This window comes from Acanthamoeba castellanii (assembly GCF_000313135.1).
Source record: "Acanthamoeba castellanii str. Neff unplaced genomic scaffold scf7180000084594, whole genome shotgun sequence".
NCBI classification, from domain to species: Eukaryota; Discosea; order Longamoebia; family Acanthamoebidae; genus Acanthamoeba; species Acanthamoeba castellanii.
This window is the reverse complement of record NW_004457584.1, coordinates 578296-591403: the sequence shown is the minus strand read 5'-3', so window position 1 is coordinate 591403 and position 13108 is coordinate 578296. Positions and strand designations below refer to the sequence as shown.

At 58.0% G+C, this 13108-nt stretch overlaps 3 protein-coding genes across 3 annotated transcripts; 2 read left to right on the top strand and 1 right to left on the bottom strand.

Annotated features, from left to right (window-relative positions):
- Positions 1-58: 58 nt before the first annotated feature.
- Positions 59-2681, top strand: ACA1_054840 (cytochrome p450 superfamily protein; the record flags this gene model as incomplete). Its single annotated transcript, XM_004344091.1, has 14 exons — positions 59-118; positions 201-279; positions 365-455; positions 543-649; positions 722-807; positions 917-1037; positions 1113-1168; positions 1259-1340; positions 1420-1595; positions 1721-1897; positions 1978-2059; positions 2130-2219; positions 2319-2453; positions 2548-2681. 14 exons carry the CDS (start codon positions 59-61, stop codon positions 2679-2681), a joined length of 1476 nt encoding a protein of 491 aa, XP_004344141.1.
- Positions 2682-2713: 32 nt separating this feature from the next.
- On the bottom strand, positions 2714-5542 carry ACA1_054830 (uncharacterized protein; the record flags this gene model as incomplete). The annotated part of the gene is made up of 6 exons (XM_004344090.1): positions 2714-3224; positions 3363-3787; positions 3881-4050; positions 4133-4604; positions 4684-5352; positions 5435-5542. 6 exons carry the CDS (start codon positions 5540-5542, stop codon positions 2714-2716), a joined length of 2355 nt encoding a protein of 784 aa, XP_004344140.1.
- Positions 5543-5760: 218 nt separating this feature from the next.
- On the top strand, positions 5761-13078 carry ACA1_054820 (tetratricopeptide repeat domain containing protein; the record flags this gene model as incomplete). The annotated part of the gene is made up of 36 exons (XM_004344089.1): positions 5761-5843; positions 5929-5972; positions 6079-6136; positions 6249-6295; positions 6391-6466; positions 6562-6685; positions 6782-6874; positions 6959-6986; positions 7069-7198; positions 7282-7364; positions 7469-7629; positions 7741-7839; positions 7921-7964; positions 8068-8147; positions 8209-8294; positions 8388-8483; positions 8562-8666; positions 8776-8964; positions 9068-9196; positions 9287-9410; positions 9598-9692; positions 9782-9861; positions 9951-10040; positions 10135-10222; positions 10336-10400; positions 10503-10630; positions 10749-10827; positions 10952-11037; positions 11147-11220; positions 11343-11449; positions 11545-12052; positions 12130-12295; positions 12382-12461; positions 12539-12636; positions 12713-12780; positions 12885-13078. 36 exons carry the CDS (start codon positions 5761-5763, stop codon positions 13076-13078), a joined length of 3885 nt encoding a protein of 1294 aa, XP_004344139.1.
- Between the last annotated feature and the right edge of the window lie 30 nt (positions 13079-13108).

Below are 13108 nucleotides of genomic sequence, written 5' to 3'. Positions count from 1 at the left end.
GTGACACGAAAAAAGAATAAAACAAAGACATAAAAAGGTCGTTTTTCTTCTTTGGGCCATGGCACCACTGTGGCTGCTCAGTCTGGGCGTGGCTGTGCTGGCGATCCTCCTGCACTATGTACGCTGCTCACACACGGAAAGCAACGCCAAGCCACAACTGGCCAACATCATTTTCGTTTCGGGGGGGGGGCGTGTTGCAGGTGTACCTGCGCTACAAGTGGCGGACCTTGCCTTCAGCTGGGCCAGTCCCCTTTCCCATCATCGGCAGCGCTCATCTTCGTACGCCTGCTCCCCCTCTTTTTTTTCCCTCCTTTTAAGACTTTATTTTTATTCCTTTTTTTTGCTGGTGTCATCACCTCTGCAGTGCACCCCGTCGAAGCGTTCCACGAGCTGCTGAGGCAGCACTCGCTCCTCTATGGCCCCGTCTACACGTTCTGGCTCGGCATGAAGCCCTAGTGCGTTGATCCCACCCTCGCCCTTGACACTGCAGCGCGTAGAGACCAGACGCTCACCACCCACTTTCTCGGTTTTATGGCCGTCAGCGTTGTGCTCGGAAGTCCCGAGGTGCTCAAGCAGGTGCTGGACCAGGACTACATGACATTCGACCGCGAGAAGGACCTCAACGACATCTTCCACGACATCGCCTCGGGTGCGTCAGGCTCGGCCCTGCGTTCAATTTCCAGCGCAGCCTCGCTGACCACAATCGGACCCTGCCCTACAGGACTGGTGCTCCAGTTCAATGGCGATGGCCACAGGAGGAGCAGGAAGCTGGTCGGTCCGGCGTTCCACAAGTCCAACCTCAACCTGGTACCAACCACTCACCTTGCTATGATGGACGATGGACGATGGATGATGGATGATGATGATGATTGATGAAGATGACTATGCTGGTGGATGATGAATGTGTGCGTGACAGTTGATGAATAGGGTGGCGAACCGAGCGGAGATTCTGTGCGAGGCCCTGGGCGCTCATGCGAGGTCGGGCGAGCCCCTCGACGTGCAAGACGAGTTCCAGCGGCTCACCTTCGACGTCATCGGTGAGCGATCCACAGACGGCACCCCCGCCAAAAACAGGCACACTTGTGGCTCACATTTGTAGTGTTGGCCCACAGGCCAGCTGTGTCTCGGCTTCGACTTTGGCACGCAGACGAACCCCGACAGTCCCAAGGTGCCGGCGGCTCCCCCTCGCCCTTCAATCGAACGCAGTGAACAATCAAAGACGCTCTCTCGGCTCACCGGTGTGTGCCGTGCGTGGTAGGCCTACGACGATTGTCTGCGGCACCTCTACCAGAATCGCTGGCTTGCCCTGTTTCCCATCTGGAAGATCTGGCGCACTCCAGGTCCGTGTCGTGTGTCGTGTGTGTCGTGTGTGTCGTGTGTCGTATGAAGTGGTAATCACTGATCTGTTGTACGCGTCAGCCGAGCGAAAGTACTTCAAGCAGATGGAGCTGCTGCAGACCACATTCCGACGCATCGTGGTCGAGCGCAGAGAGAGCGGAGTGCGCGATGACGAGCGGGACATTTTGGCGTGCATGCTGCGCGAGAGCCAGAAGCCCGAAGGCCAATGGGTTGACGACGACGAAATCATCCGCCAGGTTGGGTCCCAAACTTTAATTTATAATTTATAATTAATATTCTTAAAATTATTAATAATATTTTATTAATCAATTTCACGTTGCAAGCTAACTCCCCACACGACTCGATGTGGTGTGGTCGGCAGATGATGACGTTCATGTTCGCAGGCCACGACACCACCATGAACCAGCTGACGTGGCTCTTCTACTACATCTCTCAGAACAGTGACGTCGAGGCCAGGTTCCACGCGGAGCTGGACCAGGTCCTGGCGGGTCGCACACCCACCTTCCAGGACTTGTCTCAGCTCACCTTCCTGGACAAGGTACGTTATTAGTGTTTTTTTGTCTTCTTTATTTGTAAATGTGAATACTTATATATTTGCATTTGTGTATGTATGTGCAGTTGATGAAGGAGACGCTCAGATTGAAGCCATCGGCGCCCAGCCTCGGCAGGGAGGTGACCAGGGACATCACCATCCACCACCGTACGATGCAACCGCCCACCTTATGCCGGCGGGGCCACGATTTTAAACCGTTCATGAAACAAACAAACAGAGGGCAAGGACTGGTTCCTGCCCAAGGGCACCAAGGCGGCCTGGTCGCCCTACATCGTGATGCACCATCCGGACAACTGGAGCGACCCCGGTACGCCCATCTTCCACCGAAAAGGAAAGGCTTTTCGGTGGAAGAATAAGAATAAGACTAAGAATAATAATAATTATTATCATTATCATTGTCGGGCAGAAACGTTCAACCCGGACCGGGAGCAGTGGAAGGTGGAGGAGGGCAAGTGGCCGGCCCCGATGACCTTTGTGCCCTTCGGCGCCGGTCCCCGCTCGTGCATCGGTGAAGAGATGGCGCGCAAGGAGATCAAGATGGGTACGTCGTGGGAGCTTTCAAGTCAGGCCCAGGTTTACACACGCCCCACCGCACGCACTCACGCACGCACGCACGCGCACATACGACGATGTAGTGGCGGCGATGGTGGGCCAGAGGTTCCGGTTGCAGCTGGTGCCGGGCCACCTGGCCGAGGCCGAGTTCGCCACCACGCTGCGAGCGCGCTACGGGATGCGCATGACCGTGCACCCGCGCCCCATTTCCTCATAAACTTTTTGTGTAGCCTTATGTACCATCATCGATCAATAGATGTTGTTGACGAGGCGGTCGATGAGCGTGGCCTGGTGGTAGCGCCCGCGCAGAAAGTCGCCCCGCCGGCCCTGACGCGGCGCCGCAGGCCGCGACCGCTGCGACTGCGCCGCCAGCTGACTCGGCAAAGGCTCGGGCTTTGGGCAGGCCGGGCAGCGGGTGGGCACGTGGAGCCTGCGTCGATAGAACTCCTTGGACTTCTGGGCGTCGAAGACAAAGGCCCGGCCGCACGCGGCGCACGCGAATACGGAATCGCGGCACGCGTTGAGCATCACCTGGCCCTGCTGCTCCTGGGCGTACTGCTGGTAGCGCCCGCCGCCACGTCGGCGGCGCTCGGCCTCGTCCGCGTCCAAGCGGCGCTGCATCACCACCCGATCGTGGACCAGCAGGTGGACCACCTTCTGCGCGTCGGTCATGAACACGTTCTTCACCTTCTTGCGGCCCAGGTAGTACTTGACCTGGCGCAGCAGCGCATCCATGTGGCCCGGACGCGACGGGTGGTCCCTGCACTCAGCTCATGCCGTTAGCATCGTGTGCGGTGTGTGCGGTGTGTGCGGTGTGTGCGGTGTGTGCGGTGTGTGCGGTGTGTGCGGTGTGTGCGGTGTGTGCGGTGTGTGCGGTGTGTGCGGTGAATGCAAGTACCGGAGCCACAGCAGAATGTCTTCGACGATGACGCTGAAGGCGCGCGAGGTGTGCGACACCTGCGGCGGCTCCTCGTCGCGCTGGATGTTGTACACCACCGCGCGCCGCGGCTTCTTCTGCTTCTTCGGCTGTACGCCGCCCCGCGGCTGCGGGTTGGCCGCCGCCACCGCCGCTGTCGGCTCAGATGCCGATACGAAGCCGATGGACTCGAGATGAGTGACGACGAGCTCGGCCGTGATCCAGGGGAACATGCGGCCCACTGGCTTGGCGCTCAGGAGGTGCTCGACGCTGTGCTGGAGGGCCACGAGCGAGGCGTGCGGCGGCCGCGCGTCGAAGAGCCACCGGAAGACCTCGGCCACGATCTCCCGATTGGCCGACCGCACCGACCCGCCGCGCGCCGTGGCCGTGTGCACCTCCGCCAACCTCTGCACCCACCCCAAATTCCACACGCATTCCATCTGACGTCAGCCCACGCACACAACCGCACAACGCACCGCACACGATCAAATGGCACGCACCACTTTGGGGGTCCGGGCGTGGACGCGGAAGGAGGGCGGTCGCTTGCCGTTGTCGGTTCCCTTGAACCCGCCGGAGAGCCCGTTGGCCTGGTAGAGCAGGAACTGGTAGGCCTCGTCCAACAGCTCGTGCGGCACCAGACCGCTCGGCGCCACTCGTTCTAGAGCGAAATCTTGACGTCAGTCGCACACGACACACACGACACACACGACACACACGACACACACGACACACACGTGCGCCACCGCACGCACCGCAGAGAAAGGCGTAGTTCATGAGCGGGTAGCGGATGAAGGGGATGAACTCGGGCAGGACGCGGGTCTTGAGCGCGTGACTGATCCTCTGCTCTTCGTCTTTCTCGCGCTCGGCCCTTGCCTTGCGCGCCGCCTCCTCCGCCTCGCCGTCTTCGGCCACGTTCACGCCGCGCTCCCAACGCGCAGCCGGCCGACCGGCCATCGTAGTCTTCTTTTCCTTCTTCTTTTCCTTTTCGTTTCTCTTTACGCCCACCTTCTCCTTGCCCTTGTCTCTGTTCTTCTTGTCGACAGTGGTGTCGTCCTCTTCGCTTTCATCGTCGTCGTCGGCCGCGTCGTCGGCGCATTGGTGCCGGCCCCAGCGCAGGACGGCGTCCCAGATCTGCTCCTCGGACTCGGCCTTGAGGCAGGGCGACCGCACGGCCTGCAGCAGCAGCTCCTTCGGCAGCTGCAGAAAATCGTCGTGCTTGACAATCTGTCGACACACCACACGTCAGTATCATGCACGCGTGTGCCATGCGTTGTGTGTGTGTGTGTGTGTCGTTCGAACAGACCTTGGAAAAGTGGTCCTGGAAGATGGCACGGCAGTGGTGCTCGAGCGAGTGGAGGCCGGCCTGGGCGCTCACGATCCAGTACTGGCACGCGTTGTGATAGCCCACCACGTGCCGCGCCACGAACGCCTCGCAAGCCGCCGCCAGCTCCGGCAGCTGAAAGAACAGCGCGTCGCCGTAGAGCGACACCGCATTCTCGCGCGAGATCAGCTCCTCCACCCACGCATCGTCTTCCACCTCCTGGCGACCATCGTCGTCACCTTCGTCGAGCGCGAATGGTTCGAGGTCGCCGTCGCCGTCGTCATTACCGCCTTGACCGAGGCTCGCTGTAGATTGTGCCGGCGCAGTGGCCCTGGGCTTCTTGTCCTCCTCGTGTGCGAGCGCCGCCCAGTCCGTGCGGCCCGCTGGTTGCGCGAAGATGGCGTCGACGGCGTCGGCGTCGGTTGCAGCAGCGTCGGCGTCGCCGACTTCGACGGGGTCGACGTGGCTGGCACTGCCAGTGGAGTGGTGGTGGCGGTGCTGGTCGTAGACTTTGGCCTTGCGTCGGTGGCCGAAGGCGAAGCGGAGGATGGACTCGAAGTTGTCCGGGGTGCAGTCGTACTTGATTTCGATGCGCGAGCGCTGGCCCTCGGCCCACGCCGCAGAGACCAGCTGCCGCAGGTACTCGCTCTCCTGCACATGAACCCATTTAATTATAATTAACCCATTAATACAAATAATATAATAATAATCTTAAAAATAAGGATAATCGTACGGAATGGTGGAGGAACTGGCGCGGGCAAAGAAACTCAGCGGATTCACTACCGCCGCTGGCGAGTACGAGCGTCACGTAATCAGCATCATCTGCTTTGCTGCTCTCCATCTTTTTCTTTTGATTTTCTTGATATGAAGAAAGAAAAAAAAATCGCCGGTCAATTTTCCTCCCATTGGTTCGTAATGTTCCACTTCTCAGTTTTGGTTGGTGCTGTTTATTTCCAATACTTTCTGCGATTTATTTACGTCTTCACCCAACACGGAGCAAAGCGTGCTGCCTTCGTTTGCCTCCGTTTCGTTTTCTGCCACTGAACAGACGAAGTCAAGATGAGTTACGTGGTCGACAGCACGGACGTGGAGTTCGCGGTGGACCAAACCTCAACAATGGCGGAGGAGGCCGACCAGGCCAGGTCAGTGCACGCCTTCGCCTTCGCTCTTTTTTTCACGTCGTGTGCTCTACTTCTCATTTTATTCTAATTCCATTGTTGTGTGCAGTGGTGCGTGGGACACTGCCGGAGCGCTGCCCCACGACGATCATGGTAGCACACGCCACCAACCACTCACCCCCCCCCCAAAACCGTGCCTTGCTAGAGGTGTTGCTATGCTGTGCTTGGCTGACTGCGAACCGTATCTTTCCGCCTTCAGGTGAGGAGGAGCAGCCCTACATGACTCCCTACGAGACCTTCAACGTCGACATTGAGAGGTACCTTCTCCTGCCGGCCTTCTTGCCTTTGTTGAAGCTCTGCAGAAGCAAACAAACAAACAAACAAACCCACATCAAACACTAAAACTGCGATCTCGAATACGCGCAGCAGCCGATTGACGTACGCGCAAGCGATGGACAACTCGGCCGACACTATGGGTACACCTTTGTAGCGCCGCCGTGATGAAGGTGATGATGACCGCCCAATGCTCATTTGCGAGACACGCCTCGTCGTGATGCGATCGCATGGGCAGCTGCGGTCTACGGTTCTTCGGAGGTGGAGCAGGCCAGCGGGACAGCTCAAGGGGTCTACGCCTACGCCGACCAAGCGTACGAACTGTTGGCTCGTCCCTTGGGCGTCTTCGGCGTGGTGTGGCAGTGCCAAGGGCTCACGCGGGCATTTTTCTGTTTCCGATTCGATACAGTGGCGCGCCGGAAGCCGTGGGGGGCGAAAGCGAAGACGACAGCGACAGCGACAGCGAAGACGAAGAGGATCAACCGGTGATCAGGCAAAGATGCCAAACAAAGAACTGGAACGAGCAGTTTCAGGTACATTCACGCATCACCGCACACGCACAATCAGGCAGAACGCACGTGAATATCGCGCACACGGCGCTCACCTTTCTCTGCTCTCCGCGTGTACAGCGACTGTTGAGCTTGGAGCCGTCGGCAAATAAGTTCGCCGAGATGGCCCGCCTGGCGCACGACTTCGTGTTTGCGGCTGAGACCTATGGCAAGGTGTGTACACTCTCCCTCATATGACAGACAGACACACAATAATCCCTAACCAACGGAAAACGTGTTCTCCCTCCGTTCGGCCAGATCATCATCTCCGAACTGGGCCTACATGGTACTTGTCATCGCACGCACTACCGCACACACCGCACACGCACATGCACGCGACTGAAGGAGTTAACCTTGGGATGCGGCAGAGTCGAAGAAGACGATCAAGCCCATCGCGGTGGGTGGACAAGCTGGCGGCGAGAAGTACATCGTGCAGGGCATCTTCTTCAAATTCGCCACCGACATCTTCGGCATCTACGGTGGCGATGAATACGCCATGTGCGTCACACCTTGCCTTGTGTCCCTTGCCCTCTTGGCTGGGCGTGGAGTGGCGCACTGACGCCACCGCATGGACTTTACAGGAAGGCGGCCTCGCACGATCTGAAGGGTTTGATCCACTACTACAGTTGCCAGATTCCTGGCCTTCACGTTCCTCTCATGGCCCGTACGCACTCACTGCCTGCATTTTAATCTGCACGCATCGCACGGCACACACGACACACGGCGCACGACACACGATTCATGCTAATATGAACGAATCCAACACAGTGATTGACTATTTGGGCTTCCGGCTGATTGCCATCACCATCCTGCCCATCAACGCCGGGACCCTCCGATACGGCTCGTGCGACGCCGGCGTCACCATCCACTGCGAGGACCCGACGCTCAAAGCGATGATGAAGCAGGCCGCCCGCAAGATGCACCTGCGCGTACGCCGTCCCCTATGCCTTCACGCGCATAAAACGCGCAGGAATTCTTCGATTAGGCGCGCATTCCATTGCAACATGATTGACATTCTTGATGGCACATGCGTGGTGTAGGGCCACTACGTGGGGACGCCCGAAGGACTGGGCAAGAAGATCTACGGACCTGTGGACATTGAGGCGCACAAGGGCACCGACGATCGCTACTACGTTGTGGTACGGCGCGGAGTCACACATTCCTACTTTTCTGTACAATGAATGCCACACGTGGTACTCATCTGCTCTCCGTTCACACAGGACTTTGCCCGCACGTTCCCTCCCGAGCGCCCAGACCCTGCCAAGTGCGTGCCCCAACACATACCAAGAAGAGCCCACCTTCCAATCACTTTTCTCGCTCGGTTTGTGGTGTTTCCCTACTTACGCGGTGGATCGGTGACACGCTAGTGTGGGGCGTAAGGGCATCATTCTGTACAACCTGCTGCGGCCGGAGCTCGTCAAATCGAACAAGGTTCCGCTGTCATCCGGTACGTGGAGCACCAGCGTAATATAGCAAGCTCGATCCGCGACTGCTAACCATCACGCCAGATGCCTACACCATTTGGGCTCGGGCCGACAGTAAGAAGGATCTCTACAACTTGCAAGTCACGGAAGCCACAGAGCGGCTATTCAAGGTAATACCACACGCACCACCGCACACGCACACGAGCGACCGCACACGCACCACCGCACGCGATTCAAACCGTGGTTCGTAACGATGCAATCAGGAGGTGATTCCCCAAGTCGCGGCCAGGCTCAACGAGCTCCAGGAAAGTGCAGACAAGGGCAAGACCCACCTGGACCTCATCGAAGTGCTCCATTCGGTGCTCAACCAACCCACCGTTCTTCGAATTCCGCATTCCGCCCACATTCTTTTGTGCGCTTACCTTGATCATTGCCAGGCTGGCGTGAACGTCCGTCACCTCGGGAAGATCCGCCAGTTGGTCAACCCGAAGCTGCAGCAGACCACCCTGATCGAGGCATGCCTGCCCCTCCTGTGTTTGTGCGTGTGTGCGTGTGTGCGTGTGTGCGTGTGTGCGTGTGTGCGTGTGTGCGTGTGTGCGTGTGCGGTGGCAGATTGATTGGGCGTGCTAACATATTTTTGGCTTCGAACAGATGGTGGCGCGCATTGTCAGGAAGCAGATCGCCGAGAAGTTCAGGAAGAAGACGCGGGCGATGGGCCTCCCCACCGAGGATCCCCAGAAGATGGCGGCGGTGAAGCACCTCAACATGCTGCTGGGTCGCCACCGTAACTCCAACTACTACTGGCGCACTCTCAAGCGATCCCTTATCAAGAAATTCTCGGTATGCTGCTCCGTCTTCACCCTAACGCCTAGGCGTCGTTCTTGCTAATGTAAATGTGTGCGTGTGCGTGTGGCGTGTGTGATTGTTCTCTTGTTGTGTAAAGAACTGTCTGCTGGCGCACGAGCTGGTAGCGGGCTATGATCTCCGCCAGAGCTTGGACATCATCAAGTTCTTCGACCGGTTGCGAGCGCTATCGCCCAACACCATACCGCTCACCGAGGAGGCCGCCAAGGTGAGAAAGAATTTTCACTTGGCACACCGCACACGCACCACCGCACACACAGCCGCTGACCCCTTTGGATGGTTCCGTCTGTCATTGTAGGACTTTGCCAGGGCAATCCAGGACAACGCAAAAATGAGCTGGGGCGAGTGGGTACCGAACTTTAAGTTCCTCCTGTCGGACATGACCGCGCTGCACGCCACCGTGAAGCACATGAACCTGATCGGTAACACACACCACACACCACACACCACACACCACATACACACACACGACACACGACACACGACACACACACGACACACACACGACACACACAAACATACGACACACACACCACACACACACCCCCAATTTGCAATGTCTGGAGAGACAACCATCAATCTCTCACCCATCATCGGACTTGGCGACAGATATCGCCGAGGCCAGTGCCATGTTCTACCAGGGACTGGAAGAGAAGGGCTACGATCAAACGCGCCTGCTCATCCAGGGCATGGGCAAGTTCCAGGTTAGTGACTTTACTGACCTTACAATCATTTCTTTTCACTTCTTCCCACTGCACTCTAATGCCCACATATTCTCTTGCAAACAATGAAGATCGCTTCGCGTAAGATGCCGTTCCTCAACGTCGACACTATCATCCTGCTGGGCGACATGCTTGTTGCTCAGGCGAACAAGTACGTCGTATCTCCCCCCCCCTCTCTTTAGTTTGGTGATTGTTCTTCTTCAAGTTCGCTGTTGTCTCAACTGTCACTTCAATGCGCAGCTCCTCGGACAGAGACGCGGTTTCGTTGATCCTGTCCAATGCCCTCATCGCCTATCAGACAGCCCTCAACATCCAGCCGAACAATACAAAGTACATCTCACGCACGCACGCACGCACGCACGCACGCACGCACGCGACATGCGCGCTGGTGGTCTATTTCACCCATTCATTATGGTCTGTCCAGATGCATTATCGGCGTGGGCAACATTCACGCCAGACGCCAACAATGGGCGGATGCGATTGCCACTTACAAGCACGCCATCGAGGTTGAGGTAAGCTCACACAACACACGACGACACTCACGCACCGCACGCGCATTAATGGCTTTGTTTTTGAACTATTACTACTATTTTGTTTTGTTAACAAATTGTTCCTATTTGTGCAGCCGAAGACGGCCTTGGCCTATTTGCAATTGGCAAAGGTGTACAAGGACAAGGGCGGGCTTACCAGGTATGTCCCTCGCCCCACCTTCTTCGTTGTTAGAGCTCTACAGTGAAGCGAAAGAGCACTTTCGTTGCTGGGCTCACGCGCATGCACGCGCATCACAAACAGCAATGCAGTCGCGGCTGCAGAGGAGTGCCTTAGGAAGGCGGTGGCGATCGAACCCACCTACTACGAGGCGCTGGTGATGTTGGCCGAGCTCATCATCACCAGCACCTACCTAAGACTTGTGGACAACAGTGCGTGGCGGCTCGCTCCTCTGAAGGCCCAAGCCGTGTGCGCGATTACCCTGTTGACACCCTTGCCGTGTGCCGTGTGCCGTGCGTGTTGTGTGCGGTGTGTATCGGGTGTGTTTAGACGTGAGCGAGGTAGACGAGGCAACGAGGCAGACCCTGGCAGAAGTGGGCGGCATGTACGAAAACGCTCTTTCCTTCAGGTAAGCCTCTACACTTTCCATGCCCTTGATACGCGTTTGCGTGTGTCGTGTGTGTCGTGTTGCGTGTTCGCGAGTGTTGCCTCTGAGTACTGGAGCTAAAAAGGTGGTGTGGATCTCTCTCTAGGGCCAATGACGACGCAGCCTACGATTTCGTCGACAAGATGATCGCGCATGTCGTCAATCCCGATCCGAAGGCGTACAAGTGGTTCGGTACGCTTACCGGCACTCATCGCTGCCAGCCTTCAGCTTCGAAGCTGTTGCGTGGTGTGTCGAAAACACCTCAAAAACAACGCTCATGAGCGCTCTTGCTGGAACGCAGATCTTTCTCTGGCCCTGTTGTGGCACGTCGTCGAGGCGAGTCCCGCCTTTAACAACCTCGTGTCTGGCAAACTGGTACGCACACGCGATCGCCCACTCTCTCTTCGGTTTCCTTCGTTCCTCTCGCTCGCACACGCACACGCATTACCGCACACGCACGTACGGGTAGCGTATCACTGAGTGTGGTGCGGACACAGGCGAATGTCGATGCACTCCACTTTCGCCATTGTCAGCGCGTCCTCACCGACCCGATCTTCCGCGGCATCGCGTGGGCCTCTCCCGCGATCCACACGCTGGTTCTCGAGTACGTCCTCTAATCCAATCTGTATTATTATTGTGAATTCTTATTTCTATTATTTTATTGCTTATTTATGAAAATAATGACTTTTAATGCCACAGGGCGAACGAAACGGTCACGGAGGAGACGATGTTGGCCTGGCTCGACCACCACCCAGTCCCGCTGCGCGAGTTCTCGCTCAAGGGCTGCCCTGCGCAGTTTAGCTCCGCGCTGCTGCTCAAGCTCGCCTCGCTGCCCCGCCACACCCACGCGCTCGAGACGCTGCGCCTCCCGGGCTTGGCCGTGACCAAGGAAGCCCTACTCGCCAGCTTCGACGGCCGCGCCACCAAGCCCGCAGCCGCCGCCGGCGAGGCGGACACGTCAGCAAATGTGTCGACAGAGGCGGACACGTCAGCAGAGGCTGCGGCGCAGGAAGACGACGAGGTTGCGAAGGAGAAGAACGGTCGTTGGAGCCGCCTGGCGACGCTCAACATTTCTCAGATTCCCGAGGTCGACGACGCGGTGATCGCGGAGGTTGCGCGGCTGCCCGCGCTCACGGCGCTCGAGTACAGCGGTGCCGCTGCAGTCACCAGCGCCGCCCTCGAGCATCTCCCCTCCCAGCTCATATCGGTAACACACTGCACACGCGACACACACGACACACACCACACACACCGCACACGCGACTAAAGCGATGTGGTGTACAGGTGAACTTCGGTGGTGCGGTCAGTCTGAGCGGGCTGACGGCGCTAGCCAAGCGCTGCTCGGGCATCACCCGACTGTCGCTGAAGGGCGTGACGGGCCTCCCCACCGAGGACGCCTTCAAGCTGGCGCCTCTGCTTCCAGCCCTGACGCACTACCAGATCCCCACCGGTACGGCGCCCCTAATTTACAAGTCTCTGCCTCTGTGTAGTGTCTCACGCGCGACGCGACACACACGACGCACACACGACACGCAGGCAATGTCTATCTGTACTCGGGCACGAAGACTTTAGAGGTTATGTACAGCGATAGGGGCGCGATCAAGTTCCACATCCCCGTACGCGTGTTCCGCACCGCTGGTGGCTTTGTGGTCTCGCGCCACTGCTGTGCGACTGACACTCCCGAACGACACAGAATGGCCCGGAGCTGTACCAGCTGCGCACCCAGCACCAGACCGTCATGGAAGGACCGGACGGCTTCAGTCTCACCATCTCCAATATGCCCCACAACAAGTACGACGACCCATCCAGAGAGCACTCACGCGCGGACTGGGGACTGACTCCCAAAAACACAACACCACACCTCCAGGCTGATCGCCGACAAAGGGACCGTCATTGCCCGAGCCACATTTGCCCCAGCAGTCGGCTGGAACATCGGTAGACACACACTCGACACACACGACACACACGACACACACACACACACACACGACCACACACCACGAATCTCTGGTCGCTGATTGGGTTGTGGTGGACTGCAGCAACGGCGGTTGGTGGATTGTCGACGGTCACCCTTATCCAGTACCACCAGATGACAAGGTCATACGTCGTCCAGCCCCGCCTGGTCGACATCACCTACCAGCCCCAGCTGGGCCAGGCCAAGCTCTACATCCGCCCGGGCACCAACGTCACCCTCCTCCTTGCCTTGTTCGGCATCGCCTTCGCCGTCAAATAAGTGTGCGTTGGTTGTGCTGACCTTTAGGTG